At 41.5% G+C, this 17486-nt stretch overlaps 2 protein-coding genes across 2 annotated transcripts; both read left to right on the forward strand.

Moving 5' to 3' along the window:
* Positions 1–12850: 12850 nt before the first annotated feature.
* K441DRAFT_743515 (uncharacterized protein) lies at positions 12851–13794 on the forward strand (the record flags this gene model as incomplete). The annotated part of the gene is made up of 2 exons (XM_067654407.1): positions 12851–13289; positions 13487–13794. The coding sequence occupies 2 exons, from the start codon at positions 12851–12853 to the stop codon at positions 13792–13794; spliced, it is 747 nt and encodes a 248-aa protein (XP_067507244.1).
* A 1154-nt stretch (positions 13795–14948) lies between these two features.
* K441DRAFT_369998 (uncharacterized protein) lies at positions 14949–16308 on the forward strand. Its single transcript, XM_067641439.1, has 2 exons — positions 14949–15254; positions 15303–16308. The coding sequence occupies exons 1-2, from the start codon at positions 14993–14995 to the stop codon at positions 16145–16147; spliced, it is 1107 nt and encodes a 368-aa protein (XP_067507245.1). The 5' UTR covers positions 14949–14992; the 3' UTR covers positions 16148–16308.
* Positions 16309–17486: the final 1178 nt, after the last annotated feature.

Below are 17486 nucleotides of genomic sequence, written 5' to 3' on the forward strand. Positions count from 1 at the left end.
ATTACTATATTTACTAGTAATTAGGCAGCATTATTAGCGCTTAGCTAACCTAAGTACTAGTCTAGCTAAATAAGTATTGTATAGATTTATAATATAACCCATATACTAAGGCAAAAAAGTAACTGCGTTTTTATAGCATAGGTCCTAATATAAGGGGAGTTCGCATTAGGCAAGAAGGTAAAAAAAGCAGTACAGCGGGCCACTATATAAGGACACCTACCGTAAGGATAATAACACTAGGCTAAGGCTATAATAATTAATATAGCAAGAGTAAGATAGTAGGGTAGGAAAATACTACCAGAAGGAGTAGGAAGGTACTTAAGAAAAATAGATATAGCGCTACTAGGTAAATATACCCGTAGGCTATATAACTCTCTTAAGCAAGAAAAGGTAAATATATTAGCCTAACTACGGACGGGAATAATATAACTTAATAGATATCTATACTAGATTAGAGCGGCAGAATTAGATTAATATAACTATAGATAAGTAAGAGAAATAGTAGAATATTTCCTTTTTAGGTATATAAAATAGACAGCGTATTAAGAATAAATGCTATAGTAAATAGATATAAGATAAGGCAGCTTATCCTTCTACCTTAGGGGCAAGGCGCCATCTAACCCTAGATAGTGGACACTAAACGTAGACGTAGTCTGAATAATAGTAAAATATATAATAGCTACCGGACGACTTAAGGCAGAACTGGATTAATAACCCACCCACCATAGTTAAACCCTCCCCCCCCTTACACTTTGACTAACCTATACTACGCACCCTTGTACTACCAGTAGATCTCGCTTTAATCGCCAAAGATAGGATAATAAACACTTAGAGGAATAGCCCCCTAAGACTACCTACTACTAACCACCTATAAGATCTCGTAGAATAAGGTATTAGTAATACTAGGGAGTACTAAGTAAGGTATATATATGGGCTTGTATAAGAATATGGATATATCTATATAGCTAAGCGAGTACTGCAGCAGCACCCCTATATCTTAGTAACACTAACATTATTAACATTTATAAAATTAAGCCTTGCTTACTTGCTTTCTATATTAGTCTCATTTAAGAGCTAATACCTTATTTACTTAATTTCTAATAATTAATTATTGCTGTTAATAACTTAATAACCTATACGCTTGTCTAAACCTTCGCAAATCGTTTATAAAAACCTTAAAAACTTAACTAATAACGATACACTCGACGAGCTAAACTCCTTAGAGGTTACCTACCAGTCTCCCTTACCTTCCCCTACACCTTTAGGCGATACGCCAGCGTTATAGTCTCCATCCTCTATAATAGCGCCTCTCTCCGCGGCTTAACGCGAGACTTTAGCCGCTAAAAAAGCTAAAGAATAGCTTTAGTAACTACATAAGGAGGACCTAAAGGTTAGAAGAGCTTAGGTAAAGGAGGTTAAGGACTAGGCAACCGACCGGAAAATAAGACTCCTTTAGGAACAGGAGGACTATACTAAAATACTACGCGTCTAAAAAGAATAGGAAGATTAGGCGACTAAACTCCATATATTAAGCCTCGCTATAGTAATAGCGAGATTAGCTACGGCAGTATTATCCTTAACCCCAATTAATAAACTAGGTAAGTTACTCCCATCTATAGCCAATATCCTAAATACCCTCCTCCCTAGCGTCCCGAATAAAGAGATACTTAAGGTATTTTAGGGTACTTTCTTACCTAATAACCTCTCTTGCCTCTAGATACACTAGCTCTGGTCTAAGCCTTAAAATAATATCCTTATTATTAATAGCGTCCTTTCTATAAGACTGAAAGAAGGAATAATAAAGGACTACCTGTCCGTTAAAGTGTAGGTAGAGGGCTTCCTTAACTATATAATAATTTTAATTATTATATATAAGAATCTTTCGGTAGATCTTATTCCCCAAATACTTACCTTTTATAATTAAGTTATTTAGCTATCTACCACCTACTAAATTACTTCTTTAATAACTATGGCCTTAGAGTACCACTCTATAGTTATTTAAAAGAACTAGTTAAAGCTAGCCAACTAAAAGATCTCTAGTAACTTCCTAGATATCTATTACAATTCCAGTACTTATAAATCTATATCTATCTCAAAACGCGCGCAAATAAGCACTAATATCTTAAGGACCTATTACAGCTTTAATAGAGGGAAGTATTGTGGTGGTGTAGATTGGACGTCGCCTACTGTCTTGGCATTTTTCCTATATTTATAGAGTCTTCGGCTTCCTTCCTTCTTCCCTCTATTATACATATACATATCACGACCTTACCAGTTACCGGAAATACACTCTTTTCTTTCTTTTTTACTAAATGACTGACCGACTGACTGACCGACCGACAGACTAAAAGACTAACAGCACCGTGACTTTCCTATCTTAGAGAGGTCGTACCCTCCCACATATTTTATGGCATTCCACGTAGGGACGACGGCAAGCTCTTTGAATTAGAAGTCTAGTGCTACATACACAGAAGACACACAGGAGACACACAGGAGACACGTAGGAACATCCTACGACTATAGAAGAACCGCCAGCTATAGAAAAACGATCAGCTACGGAAGAACGACCAGCTGTAGAAGAACCGCCAGCCAGACAGACAAGACAGTAGAAGAAAACCAGGCAATATCGAATAGTAAGGGGAACTAGGCAGTACCGGAAAAAGATAAGACAGCTAGACTCAACGCATAGGCCAAAGAGTGGCAATAAGAAGTAAAAGACTACAAGTCTGTCGACCTAAATCGGATGTCTTTGCCACCTTGACTCGGTCACAGGAAGAGAAGGGTCTCGGAAAGTTATATATAAGGACGTCGGGCGAACCAGCGAGCCAATTAGACAACTTTAACCGGCGGTTAGAGTTACCGAGATCTACTACCGAGCATAGCCAGACCTTTATTAAAGATGCAAAGACGACAAGCCAAGGGCCAATTAATTAGATAAAAACGAGATCTAAGACATTTAGCGGCGAAGGAAGTCAGTACTGCCATTCACAAACAAAGGAGACAATACCGAGCAAGGTCACAAGTGCACGAGATCGGATCTATCCTTAAAAGCTTCCTATTCTGGCTTAGCTTTATCTTCTTTCAAGTCATCCGGATTATATCAGCAGCAGCTCTAAAGGCGTTCCGTAAAAAAGTAGATATAAGTAAAAGCAAGAGGCTTAGCAGCACCCTACCGCGCGGAACGACGGCAGGCCAAAACAGATAGACGTATCAAGACCCGGTGGCAGTAGATGATGAAGATTTTGTACTCTCCCAAAAAGACCCCCCCTCAGGCGTTAAGAGGTAGGTGCCTTCCATTAGGGATATAGCTATACAAGTAAACCAGCCGCAGCATGCACCTATCAAGGTCCCGCCAGGACGGCCATCTAGGATACCCTCTATCAAGACCACGGCCATACAAGCAGATCTACCACAGCGTTCACCCGTAACACCTAGGACTAACGACCCTCAGCAGACAAAGGATATAAGCCGCAAGGACCACCTATAAGCTCCCAAGGAAGCTCTAGATACACGCAACTAATAGTTAACAGCTTGAGACAAGATTTACGTCATGGCCCAGCCTATGCCAGCCCCAGGAACTGTTAGGACTCCTTACTTTACAGGGCAGAACGTGTCGCAGTTTATCAAGCAGTATAAACGGCTATGCACCCGATATTATATAACAAGTAAAAAGCACCAGGGTCTTCCAGAGTACTACAATTACTAGATAGGGATATAGATCCAAAGCCTACCTAAATTTATAGCTAGTGACTGGACGGAGCTTATAAGAAAGCTTAAGGCAGAATACCAAAGAAGCAACTACTTTCAATAAATGGAAACGGTAGAATTCCTAGAGGCCTACGTACTATAGTGTAGGAGCAGCCCACCTAACGTGCGTAAGTACTGTAGGCAATTTACACTAATCTCCCAAAGGGTTACGGAGGCAGGCAATCTAGAGAATAGCGAGCAAGGATACTAGTTTACAAAAGGACTTCCGCTTAAATATTAAAGACACGCCATAGCCAAAACGGGAGCTAATCCGGATAGACGAAAGTCCTTTAACTTCTATCAGTTACTAAGAGCCATAAAGGACAGGCTTAGTTTATATAAGGGCGTAGATTATCTACCAAAAATGGACCCCAAGGAGCAGAGCCTTCATCAGCTAGTTAAACAATTCCGTAATCAGTAGCTAGTTAGACTAGGTGTATATAAAGGAGCCCTAATGCAGCAGCAGTTACCTACGGACCAGGCTATAGTTCAAAGCCCAGCATAAGGATACAAAGACTGGCAGAACAGTACCCAAGCTCCCTTTGTCCTATAAGACTGTCGATCTCCGCAAGGCTCTCAATATCCACAAGGTTCTTAATATCCGCAGGACTGTCAATATCCACAAGATTCTACTGCCTTTAGACAGCCGCAGTGGGACGCACGGGGTCAGCAAGGCACGCGAAGACAAGGCCAGCAGACCTGTTCTGGATGTAGAGGAAGTCACCATTTCACCAAGCACGCGTATCAAGGCTTAAAGGATCTTATTTAGTAAGGACTTATACATCTATCTAATCAAAGAAGACTAGTAGCGGGGACGCACAATCGACCTGGACCTATACTTCCGTGGCTCGGCAATAAAGGACGACTAAAAGGTATTAAGAACTAGCTTTATACGTACCAAGGAATAGACCTAGATAGACAGGTATATCAGAAAATAGAAGGGTAAGGATAGACGCAGAAATAGGGCCCTATAGGACAAACAGATTTTACTACTTTCCGTAACGGAGTAGTGCTAAAGAATAGTAACAAACTACGTACAAACTAGGAGGACTACTATTGAGTACGACCTATGGACTCAGTAGTAACACCCAGCCAGCAACGTCCGTAGACCCTTAAAGACAGCCGTGTAACCAGGACAGCTATTAACCTACAGGCTCCGTAGCAGGTATAGGATGTTTAACTAGGGGACAGTCAAGTTCTAAGGTAGGGGAGGGGATACAGGTAACGGCCGTATAAAAAAATTTCTATTTATCTGCTTAATTACAGTATTTCCTAAAGCTCCTTTCCTTGTTTATTTTCTTAATCGCAACGCGTTAAGACGCGTCAGTCGCGACGACCTGCTGTAAAGATATTAGTTCAGCTCACCGCCTATCACCAAGCCAATAGCGATTTTCCATCCCGGGGATGGAAAATCCTAATTAGCCCATGCAGCAGTAAAGCCGGCAGAACTCTACACCGCCCCTGGAATTCGATAATACGCCAGCTGCACAATAAGAGCGGCACCAAGAGCCTTAATTAATTGCACGGATATAGAGCCGATTATACAATACAGAGCTAGACGCAGAGCTAGACGCAGAGCCTTGATCGAACGACTGCACAGAAGCCTTGATCAATCGAATAACTGCACAGAAGCCACGACTGGTCGCGGAATCGAATCAAGCCAGAGCCTCAATGTCAGCACGTCGCCGTCACTGAATTAGATCAGTCGAATGTCGTTAAATTAGAGCCTTCAACCGGGCCGACCTTATTCCTTATTCGAACGACAGCTAATCGCAGCTCCGCCACTGCCATCCGAATTCAGTACCGCGCTAGCTGCACGACAAGAACAGATACCACAGCAAGGAAGGGACCTATACAAGGGCAGCAGCATGATACCGGAAAACAAGCACCATAGAAACGGTAAAGTAGTATACAAAGAGGCACTGCAATAAGAGAAGATAAGGATGCTCTGCAAGAGGTCGTATACAAGGTATAACTAACTATAATAAACCTAAGCCATCCTTATGCGACTGAAGACAGAATTAAGCCGCGCCTAGCCAGGCTAGTGAAGGACTTTATTAAGGATTACAAGGGGAGTAGGAATTAGACGTGTAGGAGCTAGCACTTCTCCGGGATCGTCTTGACAAAAGGACTGTATTATGAACACAAGGGCAAGGGATATACGACAGAGGTAGTTATAATAGCTAAGAAGCTGTTACCAAATAGCTTTAAAGACACTAAGGACGACTTAGATAAAACGCAGAGCTAGTAGGACAATAATAAAGAGACTAAAAGTAGAAGATAACCCTAAGAAGGCTCTTAAGCTAGAAGAAGATCAAGGATACGTAAGCGTACTACCAGCAGCAGGGCCTATAGCAGCAGCCGCAAAAGCCCAAGGATATGCCAAAAGAGTTAAGCAAGGACGGCCTAGAAAGGGAAGAAGGCAGCTACAAAAGACGTCCTAGGAAAGTAGCGGGCCCGCGAAAATGGTCTACTAGAAGCTGCCGTTTATGCTCACAAGGAAGGAAGTCTTAAGACAGGTCTCTAGATTAGACATCTAGTAGACACTAAGAGCCTTAATTAACTACAAATACAGAGCCCCAATTAACTATATAGATACAAAGCTTTAACAGAATGACTACACGGCCAGAGTCTTAATTAATTATCTGTAAATATAGAGCCTACGGATGCAGAACCCAGGACATATATACAGCAGAAGACACCTTAAGTTAAGCCAGAGCCTTAATCAAATCCTAATTAGTCGAACGCCGCCTATACAAGTTAAGTTATCAAATTAGAGCCTTTAGTTGGGCCAACCTAATACCCTATTTAAACGTCAGTTAATCATACGGTCATAGTTAAATCGTATCAGTTACCCGTCGCCGTCAGACGTCTTTGATCAGCAGTCAAAGATCCTACAATAGCAGACACACAGGCATACAGGCACTAGGCCTAACTAGGAGATTAGTATACGGCCAAAAGAACGTCAAAAGCACGGTCAATTAACGTTTTAAAGCCTCTACAAGAGCCTCTTCCCTTAACTACTTACCCCCTTATTAATCAATTGCTGCCCATCTCGACGCCCACGGATTAGTTAACCAGAACGATCTTTTCTGCAGATATAGATACGGAGCATTACACGGAGTCTCACACGGAGTCATATATAGACCCTACGGATATGGAGCATACAGGTGCAAAGCCTTAATTGGACAACAGCACGGCAGCTTAACTAGACGCCTATATATGCAAAGCCTTAATCAATTATCTATGGATGCAAAACCTCAGTCATACATACAGCAGAAGACACCTTAAGTCAAGCTAGGGCCTCATTAGGTCTCAATCAGCTAAACGCCGTTTCCACATTCAAATCAGGACAATTAGAGCCTTTAACCAGGCCGACTTTCTACCTTAATCAAACAACCGAACGATTAGTTACAGCACGTCGTCGCCGACCAATTAGACAGTCTTCATCTGGCAATCAAAGCAGGCATACAAGCACGCACGCGGACACTAGGCCTATTTAGTAAATCAGTACACGGTCAGTAGATCGTCAAAAGCATCACCAGTCGACGTTTTAGAACTACGGACGCAAACACCCACACAGATACGGACGCAGACTATGCAATGCAGAGCTACTAATACACAGCCAGATGCACAGTCAGCCGCACAGTTAGATACAGAGCTATGCGGACGTAAAGCTTAGCGATACAGGGCCTGATGCAACGCCACGGATAGAGCCTTAATTAAGAGCCGTATATGATGCAGACTGATACAGATCTAGGTACAGAGCCTTAATATCAAACGACCAGCCAAACTACTAAGTCAGGTCATAGCCTCTGCCGTCTTAATCAACTGCCCACTACCGCCGCCGCTGCTGCTGCTATTCCGTCCGACTGTTCTGCCCCTACTATCTCAACCAACTACTGTCTCTACCGTTCTAGATCTGTACCGCTGCTAGGTCTATTTACTGCTAGATCTGCTAGGTCTATCATGCCGTTCTATACTACTATTTTAACCGATCTGTTCTACTACTGCCAACCAGCTGTTCTACCGCTGCTACTACTGCTACTGCTATTCCAACTGTTCCGTTCTATTATTCCGATTATTCTACTGCTACCGTTCTAACTAACTACTACTAGCTGACTGCTACCGACTGACTACTACCGACTGTCTGCCGCTACCGAGATTTCTATTACCAAAAGTTCTGCTGCCGGATATCCTACTACTTACTAACTGTTACCAAGTTCCCCTACCGAGTATTCTACCGCCAACTGTTCTATTTTATTTTACCGCACCAACTGTCTGCTTTTATTACTACTTATACCACTATTGCTGTTACTGCTATTACTGCTCTTACTGCTGCCGTTATTATTTCTGGTTTACTGCCGTCCTAGTTACTACTAATAGGAAGATCGGATCTTAGCTATAGGTAACGGAAGGACACCGTAGAACAGTTCTATAGGAAGGCTAAGGATATAGTTATCTACGTTCGTTTAGAGATATACTTTCCTTTATCTATTCTGCTTTTACTATACTCTCATTTTGCTATTCTTCTATATTATAGAACGTTAGGGGACAACGTTCTTAGTAGGGGAGGTATGTGGTGGTATAAATTAGACGTCGCCTACTGTCTTAGCATTTTTCCTATATTTATAGAGTCTTCGGCTTCCTTCCTTCTTCCTTTTATCATATATATATATATCACGACCTTACCAGTTACCGGAAATACACTCTTTTCTTTCTTTTTTACTAAATGACTAACTAACTGACTGACCGACCGACAGACTGAAAGACTAACAGCACCGTGACTTTCCTATCTTAGAGAGGTCGTACCCTCCCACAGTATAACCTAGGTAAGGATTATAAGTTCCTATATACCTATAGCAAGTGCAATAGTCCGCATGCTGTAAGGAATTATAAGTAGTAATTACTAGAGGAAAGTATTAATAAGGAAAAGGAAGAGGAGGAAGAGGATTTTATTAAGCTATACTTACACTCCGCTAAAACTGTGCTCTACCCTTATAGTACAGGTAGGCTAAATACTATACCATTATTTCCAGTTTTCCTACCCTCCTCTCCTCTATAGGACTCTCCCTCCCCCTTAATTATTTAAGCATAGGGGCGTTATCTATCCCTATACCCTAGTAACCTCTAACGCAATATTATTAGTATCTTAAAGTTCAGATACTAAATTAGGGTAGACCTAGAAATTAAGCTCCTCTCCTAGAAGAACTAAGCTTTAATAGCCGTAAATACGGTCCTAATCTTAAAGAAAATCAGCGCCGATCTAGACATAGGCAGGATTATAATAGCAACGTCTCCCATTATATCCTTACTGCTAGGTTTAGTACCTAAAGCGGATAGGGGATGGCGCTATATTTATAACTTATCCTTACTATCTAGCCAATCTGTTAATAACTTAATCCCTATAGTATTCGCCACACTATAATATTTAATAGTCGATTAGGTTCTCTAATACGTTATATATATAGGCCGTAATTACATAATTATTAAGAGGGATATTAAGGACGCCTTTTAAAATATCCTACTTTCCATTAAAGCTTAACGCCTTATAGGGTTCTCCTGGAAGGGTGTGGTATATTTTAAACATTACCTCTTATTCGGCCTTCGAACTACACCCTTTTTATTTAATCTTTTTGCGAAGGGATTTTACTAGATACTTATTTAATATATCCCAAACGCCGCCTTAGAGCACTATTTAAATAATTTTATCTTTATACTCTCTAACGCTTCTATTCTCCCTTAATTGCTTAGTGTATATAACTAATTAAGCGATAAATTAGGTATCCTATAAAACGAATTAAAGAATATTAAAGGTACTACGGCTAAAGTCCTAGGTTATATTATAGATACTCTAAAGTCTAAGCTATATCTTTCTCCTTTAAAATAGGCCACTATAATTAAGGAGATTAATAAAGCGTTAAGTAGTAGATCCCTAACGCTAGTTTAGAGTTAAAAACTAGCTAGTAAACTCGCTTAGAGCGCCTAGGTAATTAGGCTTAGGCGTTTATATAACCGCTCTATCTAGGAGTTTATTTCCACTTTTATAAAGGTAGGTAGTTATCCTCGCTAATAGCTAATAGCTAAACTTCGCCAAGACTTATTATGGTAGAGGGATGCTCTTACCCTTTTAAATAGTATCCTCTTCTTTAACAATACAGATTAAAAATAATTCTATCTCTTCTTAGACATATCTAGGATTCTTAGTTATAGGGCCTTCTTCTTTCTTAAGGATTCTTAAAGGATAATATAGCCGCCCTATTTAGTATCTCTACCTTAAGACAATTCTTTAAGCTACTACCCTAATATAGAATACCGCCTTACCCTAATTAATAAGCGGGAGGTCTAAGTAATTACAACCTTATTCTAGCTCTAGGTAATATAGTAGGAGTATAGCTTAGTCTATATCTATACGGATAATATAGTAGCACTCTTAAGATTCTAAAATACGGTAGTAAAAGGACCGGGTAATTACCCGCTCTGTAAGATCCTCTAACTAGCCGTAGCCTATAATATTACGCTTTATATAGAGTAGGTTTCCTTTACAGAAAACGGGTTAGCTAATACTTTATCTTATTTTAATCGCGATAGGGTATTATTACTATGCCCGCATTAGAATACTTCTAATTTACCATTACTATACGCTTCTTTATTATATTTAATCTAACGCCGAAATAGGAGACCTAGTCCCTCTTAAAGACCCCCTACCTAATTTCTGGATTAAGGTAAAAGCCCCCTTAAAATACTTCGGCTAACTATTATAGCACAGCCTCTCCGATAGAATGAGAGATTTATACTATTCCGTAATTAAGAGTTAGGAGGGCTACTACGACTTTTATAGAGTGGTAAAGTACTTAGCGCCCCTCTACTATCTAGGAGAATAGATTACCCAACGGATCTTTAGTAATGCTAGTCCAGAAATAAGCTGTATTAAGCCTACTATAGTTAAAGCCTACGTCTTCGCAATTTAATCCTATTATATTAACGCTAATTATAACACCTCCGTCTTTAATAATCCTATTATTAAGAGGATCCTAAACGGTGTAATATCTATAAATCCCTCTACTACGGCTAAAAGATTGCTAATTACTAAAGATATCCTTACCTAATTAGTTACCCTAAATGCCTAATCCGTTAAGGATCTTAACTTTAATGCCGCTGTTACTATAGCCTTTATAGGATTCCTTTATTTAGGCGAGATTACCTATACTAAGGCTTAGAAAGATAGCCACGCCTTCTCTACTATAAAATATACTAGAAACGATATAACGCTAGCAAAGAACTATATAATATTATATCTAAAGCGTAGTAAAACGGACGTTAATTACTAAGGAGTCTTAATTAATATTGCCGCTTTAGGGCAACCTAAATACGCAGTTTAAGCTATAAAACACCTATTTAAAAATAACCCCTAACCTAAAAACGCCCCTCTCTTTCGCTTTAAGAGATTGGCCTTTATAAGCTACGCGGTTAGAAATAAGCTAAAGTATAAAATCACCACTCTTGGCCTCTACTCTAAGCTTTATAACGGACACTTGTTTTAGAAAGGTGCTGCTTAATATACTTAAGATAACGGTTTTACAGACGGCTAAATACAGCAACTGGGCCGGTGGTCCTTATAAGCGTTCTAGCTTTACTATTTATTATCCCTAAAAGACCTATTTTAGCTAAGTATAAACTTCTAATATAGAACGCTAATACTATTCTTATTATTACTCGCCCTAAATATAATAGGCAAAGGTATTTAGGCATAACGGCGTATAGGAGTACCTATTTTAGCACTCTAATATATTAACTTAAATCTCTCCTTTCCCCCCCTTTTTTATTTTTTATTTTTTTTTCCCCCTACTCTACCTTATGTGGTACGGGCGCTGCGCTTCTAGGTCCATAGGTATTATATTTAGTTAAGGTAGGGCAATCCCCTATAAATAGCCTTGCGAATATACCCATTCTCAATTAATGCCTTTAAGCCCGTACCTACTAATTAGATTAATTAATCCTCTTCTCTGCAAGCGTATAAATAATAAATAGATATATCTATATGGCTAAGCGAGCACTACAGCAGCACCCCTGCATCTTAGCAACACTAATATTATCAATATTTACAAAATTAAGCCTTGCTTGCTTGCTTTCCCTCCCACCTATACCTTTTTCTTTAGTTATATATTTTAGGCTTTATAAATAGATACTGTAGCGATATGCTTGCGTACGGGTCTATGGGCATCACATTTAGTTAAGGCAGGGTAATCCCCTGCAAATGGCCTTACAAATATACCCATTCTTAATTAATGCCTTTGAGCCTGTACCCACCAATCAGATTAATTAATCCTCTTCTCCGCAAGCGTGTGAATAATAGATGGCGAGACTAAAAGGAGCGAAAATATGTAATATAGTACTAGTGCCCTTTAGGCTTAGTGCCTCCGGGCGGAATAAACATCATCATCATCAACCCCCCCCTACCAACAGCTTCTAAAATGGAGCTCTTGGCGCTACAGACTGCACATGNCCGTGTAACCCGTAGAGCCGCAGACGTGAGTCAAATCGGGAAGGTGCGCGTTCTTTCTGACGGACTTTTAGTTCGGATTTAATCTGACGGTTTTGCAACCGAACAGACCCTAAGGCTTAATGGCTTTATATGTCGTAAAACTAATCTAGTTTAGTATAACACTAACCTATATAGTAACTTGCAGGCGTGTATACACTACATTAACGTATCTAGTTAAAAGCGCGTGTTGGTCTTGACAATTAAAAGGCAGAATTTTATACCATTAAAGTAAGTTACTCTCCGGATCCTGTCTGGGACGAGGTTACATAGAGTTGCATCTAAATAAAATATTTAGCACGACCCCAAAGCCCATAATAGGGTAATTTTCTATGTTTTTGTTAGCTTGAGTACCAAGATTTTGAATCCAACTAGCACTCTGATGCCTTGGCTAGTTGTGTTATAGAAGATGATTCTAAACACTCATCCTCTTTACATGCCCAGATTTCCTACCGAAACAGAGTAGAACTACGTTTCAGCATCCGTATATACATTTTGTTTAGCTTTATAATTAATACCAAAACTAATACGGGACTTACTATCATCGGCGCCATTATCTTCATGTTCGACCTCATCCTCTTCGTCTGCCTTCGCACGGCAATGACTACACGCTTCATTCTGGAACCGCGAAAGCCGGCTAAGTCACTTATCCACCCACCTGAATGCTCCTTCTTCGGCTCCTTCTGGCTGTCGATCTCGACCATCATCGGCAGCACCCAAATATATGGCATTACTCGTGGTCCTAAAGGAGCATGGCTCATTGTCGCCGTTCGCGTCCTCTTCTGGATCTATGCCGCTTGTGCTCTCATTAACGCCACCGTCCAGTACTGGCTCTTCTTTCAATTTACACCGAACAAGGTCTTGCAAATGAACCCAGCCTGGTCCCTCCCATTGTACGCCGCCATGCTCACGGGAGCCATCGCCGGCTTAATTGGCCCTTTGCAGCCACCAGAGCAACGGCTCCCAATCATCGTAGCCGGCTGCGCATATCAGGGCCTCGGTTGGATCGGCAGCCTCCTTATTATCGTCATCTGCTTCAGCTGACTCATGGAAACTGGACTCCCGGATCTAGACCTACGACCGGGAATGTTCATCCCCGTCGGCGCTGCAGGCTTCACGATGGTCGCACTAATCTCCCAGGCCAGAGCGCTGCCGATGGGCTATGTATACCTTGAAGCCCATCCGATGGCGGCCGAGATATTGCAATCTTCATGTGGCTGTTCTGCTTTTGTCTCTTCGGCTTCGCGACTCTGAGCTTCATTGTTGCGATCCCGAGGATGGGCTTTACATTGTCCTGGTGGGTATTCGTGTTCCTGAATGTTGGCTTTAACATTGCTACGATTGAGATTGGCACGGAGTTGAAGAGTGAAGGTATTTGGTGGGTGTCGAGCGTGATGGCGATCCTGCTGGTGGTGATTTGGCTTTTCACGCTTGTGTCTCTTGTGAAGGCTGTATGGATTAGACAGATTATGTGGCCTGGGCGAGATGAGGATAAAGATATGTGAGATTTAGGACAACAGAGAATTCTTGGTGGGCATTTGTAAGAAAAGAGAAACAAAGAGCTATATGTTCCGCAAAAATATACTATGTAGACCAAAAAAATTGAACAGCCAAAAATCAAAAAGATACAACAGCTGGGATTCGCTAGTGGTCACCCACCTAACTACTAATCAGCCGGTTAACTGCTTAAGTACCCGAGAGCAGACGGGATCGGCTGGTTTCAGTTACCTTTGGTCGTATCTGAAAGGAGCTAGAAGAAAGGCAATCCATATATTCAAAGAAATAAGTATTTAAGACTCAGCCAAGGCCATTTGCACCCAACAACACTCGGCTTGTAGATAACGCGAGTCTTTCTCGATAATAAAAGGTGTATGGACCAAATACATCAAATATGATCTTGTATCGTTAGAAAATAGCTTAAAATATACTTAGTCTGTTCGCGGAGAGGCCTTTCACAGCCCGTCATTCGGCTTCCAAAACATCATTCACCTCTTATCCAGTGGCGCGCCTTTCCCATAAAACCGTAAGTCAGTACCCAGCCTAATCCTACCCTGTTTATCTTCATTCATGCATGTCCTGTGGATCAAATACGGATTGTGAAACGCGACATCCCCAGCCTCATAATTCCCTACCAGCCACCTGCGGCCTTTACCAAGCGTCCTGCCCAACTCGTCCGCATTATGTGATATTTGTCCATCCCGAGCCATATTCTTATTGAAGCCATCTGTAAGCTCTTCAGGTGTCATAAGGTCGGCTTCTATTTTCTTGGCGAGGTCAGTGGAGTTCTCAAGGTTCATAAGGTCGCCGCCAGTGGCAGAGCAATCACCAATAGGAACCCAGGCAGTAAGAAATTCGGCTTCGCCAGCTCGAAGGAAAATACGGTCGTAATGAATGCTGGTTAGGTGTAAATGTCTCTAAGAGAGGTAGTAATTAATTAGGTTAGGCGTCTAAGGGGCAACCGAGCTCCGGAGCCTAAGCTTAGTAGTGTTTTATTGGCCGAGTTTACTTCGTACTGTTACCAACCTTATAACCAGAATGTCAGAACTACTTAGAGAGGAGTTCGTGGACACACTATTAATAAATACGCGCTATTGTTATCGATAAGTATTAGCGTATGCATGGGGCTCTGCCGCGAGACACCTTATCTTAACTCAATCCTGTCTTAACCTCGCACGCTCAGGCTAAACCCAGGATATAGTTCTAATGGATCAGTGGAGGACTTGCAAAACTTGTTGGAGGCTTGATGAGGACGACAAACCCTGGATATCAGCTAGCTTGAATTCGATTTCTGAGGCCAGGTCTAGCTGTTCCCGCTGCCAGGTTTTGTATACTATTGTGAAATCCTACTATTCACTTGACGAACTTGAGGGATTGCGGCTCAACTTTAAATCAGCCAGATCTTTCATAATGGAGTACAAAAGTAAAAATCAGACGGTCCAAATGATCTACTGCTTCAAGACCCAACGTATGTCCATATTAACTTTCAAGGAGCAAAACGGTAACAAAGCATTAGCTGATGTCACTATCAAACACTTCCCTAGTATTGCCACTTGTCGTCGTCCTGTGGCCCAATACCCAGACGATCAGAGCTGCATCGACTTCATCAAAGAACAGTTGAACAGTTGTGCTTCTCATCCAAATTGCGATCCCCAAAGAGATAAACCTTTACCAAAACGGCTTGTTCACCTTGGGCCAAAGGAAAATGAGCTCAGACTGTGCGAGGTGGAGCAAAGCATAGGTAAATACGCAGCCTTAAGCCATTGCTGGGGAAAAGATAGCCAGGTGCTTAAAACCACCTCAACGTCAATCGAGCGCTTCAAGATCAATATACCTTGGGATAACCTACCAAAGACACTTCAGGATGCTAGCATTGTGACTAGAAGAATTGGACTAGAATACATTTGGATCGACTCCCTTTGCACCATACAAGGAGATACGTACAAACTTTTGGTCCAACCCAGGCCGTGGAACCAGATCTTCGATGTTAGAAACATAGGACCAATTGGAAGTAGAGGATGGACATACCAAGAGAATGCACTATCCAAGCGTATGGTCCACTTTACACGACGCTCAATCTTCTGGGAATGTCAATCGGAACTATTCGACGAAAGCGGAAATACGCCTGAGGAGGGAAATAATGAAACAGGCCTCTCGTTGATACAACAGTTCTCATTTTTTGAAGAAGACCCTATAATAACCTGGCACGCCTTTGTAGAAGACTTAGCATGCCGCCAACTGTCCTTTTGGGATGACAAGCTACCTTGCACTGCCGGAATCGTATCACGTCTCCAACGACACACAGGATTTCAATATAGAGCAGGGTTATGGAAGGAATCTATAGCACATGATCTTTTATAGTGTTGCATTGTCATAGCAAGGGAGTTGTGGAAAGGTCCGTCCTAGTCATGGATATCTGTCAACGAACAGGTGTTTTTTACGTATACCGATTATAACTGGGACGAAGGGGTCTCACTCTGTTGGATCGAGGAAAAACTCGACGCCGACGTCCAAATTCATCAGCAGAACTTCCTTAGGATCGGCAACCCTGCCTTATACTTGAAGGGACATTTGAATAAAGGGACTCTGGGATTCGACAAGTCACAAACAGCCGAAGAATTTAGGCCAAGACTCGATATTTCCACTTTCGAGCTGTCGAAAGTTGAGTTCTGGCCAGACGCGATGCTTGAGACAGTATCCATTACAGACGACAACGGCATAGTACACCACGTATTACAGCTAACAACAGAGGAACCGAAATCATTCGTTGTAGAAGTTTTCTGTCTCTGGTGTATTTACTGTTCTTCCAAGGCGTTGGATGATGGCCATGGATTTGGTATCGTTCTTTCCAAAACAGGTCAAGATACCTTTTCCAGGATTGGGATGGTCAAGGCAAGTTCATTGACTGATGAACCGTTCCGTACTGCACCTAGTACAACTATCATGGTGGTGTAACAAGATGGCACTGAGCGGGTATAGTTCATCTTTAGTTTATCCTTAACTAGTTGCTTCGTTCAAGTTGGATGCTCGAAGGAAAGCCGAAGCAGGTGGGCATAGTCCGGGTGGGTTGGGGACCGGATCGGGCGTTGCTTGGGAAGTTCAAGGGACGCCGCCAGCTCAAATGGTTACCACTCCGATAGGTGGGTAACTATAAGTTATGAGGCAGGAGAATGCGGAGTTGGAGGGGGCGGATTCGGCGACTGGAGACAAAAGAATGCCCGGCTGTGCAGAGTAATTCAGATGTCGATGTATATATAGTCTCTTTTCTTCATAGATTAATCTTTACACGAGTCCTTATTTTCTGACCTGAATTTTTGCGATCGACATATTGTGTCTCTTGCACCATCTGGAACTTTGACCTATCCTTCTTCTTTAACATCTCTCCCAACCAGTGATGGCAATAATCATTTATGCATGGGCCACTTCAAAATTTCGACGAAAACAACTGCAATAATCTTCTGCTCTATATTTCTTAATTATAGTAATCGTATAACTCCTAGATAAATATACATAGCCGGGTATATAATCGCCTAAAACCGCACGGGAATGGCTATAGTTAGGGTGATTATGTAGTTATTGCCATCACTGCTCCCAACTATCTTGTTGAACGGACGATCAGGAATGAGAACTCTGTTTATTAAAGAGGGCTCTAGAAGCTCTCTTATATACATCAGGTAGGTCCAAATACAATGACGACGAC

The sequence above is a fragment of the Cenococcum geophilum genome (assembly GCF_001692895.1).
Source record: "Cenococcum geophilum 1.58 unplaced genomic scaffold K441scaffold_9, whole genome shotgun sequence".
Classification (NCBI taxonomy): Eukaryota; Fungi; Ascomycota; class Dothideomycetes; order Gloniales; family Gloniaceae; genus Cenococcum; species Cenococcum geophilum.